This window comes from Theropithecus gelada, chromosome 18 (assembly GCF_003255815.1).
Source record: "Theropithecus gelada isolate Dixy chromosome 18, Tgel_1.0, whole genome shotgun sequence".
Taxonomy (NCBI): Eukaryota; Metazoa; Chordata; class Mammalia; order Primates; family Cercopithecidae; genus Theropithecus; species Theropithecus gelada.
Window position 1 is genome coordinate 63,082,789 of NC_037686.1, and position 7,864 is coordinate 63,090,652.

A 7,864-nucleotide genomic window follows, 5' to 3' on the forward strand; every position below is an offset into this window, starting at 1 on the left:
TATTCCATTCTTTGTTATGCACATGGAAACCTGTGAGTTTCCATGAAAGCTTTTAAATAACAAAGGCTTCCAAATGGAGTTCATTTAAATATGTGACATCAGCAGATATACTCTTGAACACAGCCTTTTCATCTTAACTACGCAGGCAAGAAAATGGTAAGTACGTGATTACTTAACTATTTCCTAACTGCCTCACCAAAGAAAACTTTTCCAGAATGAAAAGGTAAAGTATTCTAATGGCTTAACAAGTTTTCCATTCTTTCTTGTTATTCCACCTGTGAGTTTCCATGAAAGCTTTTTAATAACAGAGGCTTCCAAATGGAGTTCATTTGAATATGTGACATCGGCAGATATACTCTTGAACACAGCCTTTTCATCTTAACCACGCAGGCAAGAAAATGGTAAGTACGTGATTACTTAACTATTTCCTAACTGCCTCACCAAGAACAAAGTTTTCAACCTTTCTAGTCTCAGCATCTTTATCAGTAAAATGTGGTCACTAATAATACCAATCTCAGAGAGACTCCAGGAGGAGTCATTCATTCCTTCCAAGAATATCTACTGCGTGCCTAATACATTTTTTGGCATTGTTCCAGACACTGAAAATAAAGCAATGTTCACGGCTATTATCAAACTTAAAACAAAAATAATAAAAAATAATGTGTTAGGAAGAAAACTACACACAGGAAGTGATCACTGGCTAGAATCATCAGGAAGTCTCTCTGATGAGGCGGCTGGCATGTGAGCTGAGGCTGAACACAGCCAGATACAAAAAGATGGAGATGAGATTCCAGATTCCAGAAAGAGGGCTCTAAATCAGAACTTTTTAATTAACTGGGTGTTGAGGAAATGGGAAAAAAGGAAACTAAAATGATCTTCAGTCTCTGGCTGGTGTAATTGGATAGATGGTACCATTGGTAAGCTGGAGAACAAACGAGATGACATGTGTGTAATGCAGGGCACAATGCCTCAAAAAACTCATGTTCAGTAAGCACGACGCACTACTGCTATTACTACCATCCATCTACACAGTTGCTCAAACATGGTTAGAATAACACAAAATTTTACCATTTCGACTCGATATCCTAAACTAACTTAAAACAACTAAAACACTTAATGGTAGTTTGGTGCTGAAACATTCAAGTTTGGTAAAAATACATCCTCACAACAATGAAGAAAGCACATTAATTTTCAACTTCCCAAGACAACAGGATCTACTTCCCGACATATACACACCCACTGGTTGTGGCAGCACTTCCATCTGCTGGAAATTACTTTTGTCTTGGGGAAAATATCCTGTTAAGATTTCAGGGTTTTTTGACAATTCTGAAAAGAAAATAAACATTACTGTATTCTCGATTCCTCATTTGCTAAAAGTGAAACTTATTTTCTTTAAATGGTAATGTTTTCTCTTAAGTATTGGAATCATTTTAAAAATTAAAAAAAAAAAAAGTCCAGTTCTTTTTCTGAATGATCTATCTGCCTAAAGAGGAAAAAATGTGCACATTGAGCCCACTTCCAGTGAAGGAGCTCTTTCCCTCTCACTTTTACTGTTAGCCAAACACAGTTATTTGTTAGAATGTACAGGAAGAATCTGCTACAAAGTATTCAAGGACCATCCCTCTATACTTCCTAATCCATCTCCCTCTCCCTTGACTCCAATTATATAGTTTCTGATCACTTCAATTTTCATTCATACCTTAAAAAGAAAGTTGTCAGAAACAAAGGCGTCAAACATTATCTTTCAATACCTTTACAATTCCCTGTAACATGCGATTATATATGTTCAGCAGTTCAGCTGCAATGAGAATGAGGAAAAGGCTAAAACTATAGTTTGTAATTTTAAGTTTTCATGGCAGTAGTTCCTACTACTAATAAAGAAAACTAACAATTAGCCCTAAACCATTCCTCTACTCTCACCTGCAAGGAATTAGATTAAAAATTCATAATGTCAGACTCTATTTGTGATGGCTTAGAGACTGTGAAATACATTGTTAAAAATCACAGGTTTGGGAGCCAGATAAAGCAGTGTTAGAATCCTGCATCTGCTACAGGTTAGAGAGCTGGGTACTGTGGGGCAAGGTACTTTATATTTTTATTCTCAGCTATAGAGTAAGACTAATAACATCTCAAAAGGCTGTTTTAAGATTTAACAAGATGAAGTATTTAAATCAATTTATTCAACGCCCCACAACGTAACTCAATAAATGACAGCTGCTATTGTTGTTGTGAACAGCAGTACCCAAACCTGAAGGTGCAACAGAACTGGTAATGGTAGAGAAGAAAATATGGTCTAACAGGTTAAGCATCAAAACTTTTTTTTTTTTACTTTTACTACTCATTACATAAATTGCAAGAAGATGTTTTTCTTCAAATCAACTCCAGTGCATTCCATGTGCAAGGCACTGTACCAGGCATTAACAACAGCACAACAGCAGCAGCACAGCGGCCAACATCGCTCCATTTAATACATGCTGGGCCCTGTGCTAAGCACTTTACAGACACTGTCTCATTTAATCTCATGACAATTCTATGAGAAAGGTGTTTTGTTTTGTTTCTGAGATAGTGTCTTGCTCTGTCACCCAGGCTGGAGTGCAATGGAGCAATCTCGGCTCACTGCAACCTCCGCCTCCCAGGTTCAAGTGATTTTCCTGCCTCAGCCTCCCCAGTAGCTGGGATTACAGGCGCCTGCCACCATGTCTGGCTAATTTGTGTATTGTATTTTTAGTAGAGACGGGGTTTCACCATGTTGGTCAGGCTGGTCTTGAACTCCTGACCTCAGGTAATCCACCTGCCTCAGCCTCCCAAAGTGCCGGGATTAGAGGCACGAGCCACCACGCCCGGCCCAGTGTTCTTTCTTATTATCCCAATTTTTGAATGAGAAAACTGAAGCCTGCAGGGGTTAATTACCTTAGCCAAGGTCACACAACCAGCAGCAGAACTGGGACTTAAATCCATGTCTCTTTGACTTGGATTTTAACTAGTATATCATAATGGACTGCAGCATAGAAAAATACTTGCATTATGTCGTTTTGATTGGTCCCCACAACAAAATCATGAACTAGGACAGGTATCATTACACTCCTATATGAAGAACAAGGTCAAAAATACAAATATAAAGCACTAAGAACAATGTCTGAGCACTCCTGTGCTCAATAAAAATACGTTGTTACTGTCAAAGAAATAAGCTGTCAAACTGGTCTCATAAAAGCAAAGTCACTGGCATCCTTTAGGCCTGACCAAAAAAGCAATTAATGCAAATGTACCATCCTTTGACTAACAATAGAGGGGAAAAAGGGCAAAATCATGTAAGTTAATACAAGAAAAATAAGTTTGAGGGAGGTGGGAGAAATCCTTTTTAAAAAAATCTAACGTTGCTTTCCTTAAAATTTACCATTAGAATGAATGTATTTATATTTTAACAGATATCCCTCAAGTTGATTCCAACGAGTTACCAGTTTGATTGGTTTGGTATGAGGCAGAAGACAGCGCAGGAACTTCCGAAGGAAGAATGAAAAGTCCATCCAGAATGCCATCAATTTCAGCCTGCAGATTCGGCTCCACATTCGACCGAAGCTTAGATAAGAACTCTACTGCACCAAGGTCAACCAAATGTTGGACTGCTGGGGGATACTAAAATAAGAAGAGGATGATCTTGAGAATAACTCTATCAAAATCTCTAAACTTTAACTTACAGCAATCAAAACATAAAATCATTTTTGGTATATCAGATGTTCCTTTTCTGAAAAACAAATCCTTCATGGCTCTGCCCCGAAGTAAGGCACTTCCATGAGGAGTACATACTCATAGAGACATACAACCCACACTTGATAACGTTTATGAAAGATGAGCCAACACACTGAACACTAGAAATGCACATTATCAATCCCTACTCTTATTTTTGTAATGGGTTACTTTTTTCCACTGACGCTCACCTTCTGGTCCCAGCCCCAACCGGTTACCAGGATGTCAAAGTAGTAAGATTCCTCTACCGTTGTACAGTGATTTCGTTTTGAAAGGTTAAACTTACACTTTGATATCTGACCCTGACAGCTAACTACTCTTGAGGTAGGCATAAGAATACCAATCTAAAAGCATACGGGGAAGCAACTTAACATTAGTATTTATGAATCACGGTTATGTAACATTATTTTTAAACGTGCTCCCTTTCATATTGACACATCTAATTTTTAAGATGTAAATATCAGAAAATAAAAACAGAATACAAATATTAACCTCCAAAGATAACTCCAAAAATCAGAATACACCAAAACTCAAAAGAAGTTCTGTGTTACTTCTGAGCACAGCAGAGACCATGTGGGATTCAGTATCACAAATAAAAGATGAGCAATATATACCCAGATGAATTACACATCTCTGGTTGTTTAAAAAAAAAAAAGAAAGAAAGAAAAAAAAACCTTTAACCCCAATTATTTAACTTTCAATAAACGCTACAATTAAATGACTAAGAAACAGTCACTCGTCTGATTATTTTATTTCAAAATGAGCCTACCTTAACCAATCTGCTTAACAGGTTCAGAACCTCTTCCTTTACTGGAACGGACGGGAAATTGAACCATTCCAGCAAATGAAGAAAAAGTTGCCTCTCCTGAATGAGATCAGCGTAGCAGATTAAGTTGTGCTCAATCTTGCAGAGAATACTCTTGAGAGCGCGCTCCCTGATCTCGGCCAGCTGATGACCTGTCAACGAACGGCACAAAACTATTTTAGTTCCCCACTGCAAAGAGACGCCCACCCAGATTTCATTCTAAAACTACGTTACTTATGCTGTGAGCAGGAGCGGCGTGAAGATGGAATAAACCAGTTTTTTTCAGAAGCAGGCCGCTGGTGCCTTCGGGACGCGAACCGCGGAGTTTACACAAAGTCCGAGATGGGTCCCCCAGGGCTACCCTGACAAAGCGGGGGCGAAAGAGGCAGCAGCGGTCGCGGAGTGGCCGGCCGCGGAAACGTGACACGACCATTCTCAGCAAGTGGCCAGGGCAGGGGAGGGTGCCTTGGGCGAGGGGCAACCTGACAGTTACCGAGTTTCCTGATGAGCCCCGCCAGGACCATCTCGTCCCATCAATCTGCAGCCGCCGGAGAATTAAACTGCCGCCCCACTGAGTCCGGCCACAATTAATGTCTCCCGGAAACACGTCCTGTGGGACGGTGGGTTCCGCAACGCCTGCGCTCACTAGGAGTAGGAGGCATTCCGTGAGTCGTTCGCGGCCCCCGCGTCGCCAGGAGAGCTTCCAGCCTTTCTAGAATCACTACTGCGCACTTCCTGGACAGCAGTCTCCGTCGCAAGAAGAGGAAAAAAAAAAAAAAAGAAAGAAAGCAATAAGCAGGGGTAGAACCGGCGTTGGCCGCCGCGCACGTCGGGAGTTGTAGTTCTGGCTCGGTCGTGCGTCCTGCACCCAGCTCCGGGCCCGCCGCGGCGCCCGCTGGCCTGGGGTTCCGGCTTACAGCGCGGGAATTCGGGAACCCAGGGCGGGCTGCAAGAGGCCCCGACAGGAGCCCCGCCTTCTCGCTCAGCGACGGATTCGTTCTTGGCCCTGCCAGTCTGATTCTCAGCTCCCAGAACTTCACGATTTAGAATGTAGACTTTTGCTTTGTGACAGTTCTTCCCATCCCCGACTACTAAATGACGGACCCTCTTTAACTGTGAAATGTACCTGCAAAGTCAAGCAGTGCCTTTGGATACCCAAGTTCAGATATGAACAAGCAAGCTACAAAAGCGGGGTGGGCGGGTATGAGTGAGCAGAAGAGAGAAACCGGGCTGCAAAAAGAGAAATAAAGGCGGGACTTGGGTGTATGATTTGCTGAATGCCACCAAAGTTGATTTTTTGCACCGTGCACAGTGATCGAGCTGAGCAAATCTTTTTTTTTTTTTTTTTAATTCTAAGCAGCGGTAAGATCAACAAAATTACGTTTGGAAAATGATTTGCATTTTAGAGAGCATTTTCTCGCTCTGATCCTTTCACTTTCCCGGGGAAAGGGATGTCAAGGCAGGTAAAGTGGGCCCTCGGTATCCCTAGGTAATTGGTTCTAGGACCCCCGTAAATACTCAAATCCACTCATGCTTAAGTCTGTTTTATAAAATGGTGTAGTATTTGCATATAACCTACACACATCCTCCTGTATACTTTTAAGTCATCTCTAGATTGCTTACAATACCTAATACAATGTAAATGCTATGTAAATAGTTGTTACACTGTACTTTTTATTCATACTATTTTTTAATTTTTGTATTGTTATTTTCAATTGTGGGGTTTTTTCCCCCGAATATTTTCCATCCCCAGTGTGTTGAATTCTCTGTGTGCAACCAGTGGACAGCAAAGGCCTACTGTATTGCCATTCCTATTTTGCCGGAGAGGAATCACAGAAGTGCCCCCACACAAAGTCACGTTAACTAGCAAGTGACAGATTGAGGACCTGACCTGATGTTTCTTTGTTCTATTCATAGTACCCTGCTGCCTCCTCTTGTGTGTAGATAAGAGAGTGATGGTACTTGAGTTGGATCTTAAAGAGTAAGTAGGAGTTTGCCACACAAAGAAGTTGGGTAAGGGAATTCCTGCTAGAGAAAACTGTATTTGCAAATGCAAGAACTGAGAGGGAGTGTGTCAAATTCGGGAAAAGAACAAAATTCAAGGTGACCATATTATCTCTAGGAAGAAGAGAGGAAGGGCGAGAGAGCTGCTAGCATGCTGGATATTCTCCATTCCACTTTCTGGTGGTTCCAACTCTTCCAGCTCTTCATCAACTGACCTGAACAGGCCAAAAGACCGCACTATCCAGGTTGCCTTGCCCTCTGGCTTCCAGTTGGCTGCCGCCAATAGGAGACATCAGCAGGAAATTGGAAAGTAGGAGGAAAGAGATACGGATATTAAACCAAGATTCCACTAGCCCATGCCTAAGCCTGCCTAGCCAGGATTGTAACAGTGGCTGAATTCCTTGACCCAAAGACCACATCTCCTGATGGATAGCATACCACAGTGGGCGCTGCGGAACCAGTTACACCAGCTCAGAAGTGTCTGTAGTTATCCAGGAATGAAGGTATTAATTACAGATTTGAAGTGTCAAGGTCAAAAAACATAACAGTATAGAAAAATAATAGAAGTGACTTGTCAATGATATTTCTGAGATGAATGATCTTAGATGATGAGACTGTAGATGCAGTGGGTAAGGGGTGATAATACTGTGGAAGAAATATAAAAAATCCATTGACTTAAAATAAGCATGTTACGGCCGGGCGCGGTGGCTCAAGCCTGTAATCCCAGCACTTTGGGAGGCTGAGACGGGTGGATCACGAGGTCAGGAGATCGAGACCATCCTGGCTAACACGGTGAAACCCCATCGCTACTAAAAAATACAAAAAACTAGCCGGGCGAGGTGGCGGGCGCCTGTAGTCCCAGCTACTCAGGAGGCTGAGGCAGGAGAATGGCGTAAACCCGGGAGGCGGAGCTTGCAGCGAGCTGAGATCCGGCCACTGCACTCCAGCCTGGGCGACATAGCAAGACTCCGTCTCAAAAAAATAATAATAATAATAATAATCATGTTACAAGTAAAATGGGGATCAAACTATGAAAGGGTTTTACTTATGTTGCACCCGAGGTTAACATAAACATTTATTTTCTTTTATTTTCATTGTTGAACATATATTGCTCCTGTAATTAGACAAAAATAATTATATCCTATTCATTACATTCAAAGCAAATAAATTATTCTCCTATTAGACTTGATTTGGCAATTTTTCCTAAAAAAAATCTTCAATTTATTAATTCTACTATTTAAAAACGCACACATATATTCTAGTGTATTAACTGTATTATTTTTTACCAATTACTTCGCTCTGTCGCCCAGG

At 41.3% G+C, this 7,864-nt stretch overlaps 1 protein-coding gene across 2 annotated transcripts in view; it reads right to left on the bottom strand.

The window, feature by feature from the left end:
• Positions 1 to 5,831, bottom strand: part of RTTN (rotatin) — a 195,791-nt gene extending 189,960 nt beyond the window's left edge. The window contains exons 1-4 of one of the 2 annotated variants that reach the window (XM_025365662.1): positions 5,043 to 5,831; positions 4,514 to 4,701; positions 3,456 to 3,633; positions 1,237 to 1,326 (exon numbers count right to left, since the gene is read on the bottom strand). In XM_025365662.1, the coding sequence (XP_025221447.1) occupies positions 1,237 to 1,326; positions 3,456 to 3,633; positions 4,514 to 4,701; positions 5,043 to 5,073 (487 nt within the window). In that variant the 5' untranslated portion in view covers positions 5,074 to 5,831. The remainder of the gene's footprint in view (positions 1 to 1,236; positions 1,327 to 3,455; positions 3,634 to 4,513; positions 4,702 to 5,042) is intronic. The other variant, XM_025365663.1, reaches the window with a different exon arrangement.
• Positions 5,832 to 7,864: the final 2,033 nt, after the last annotated feature.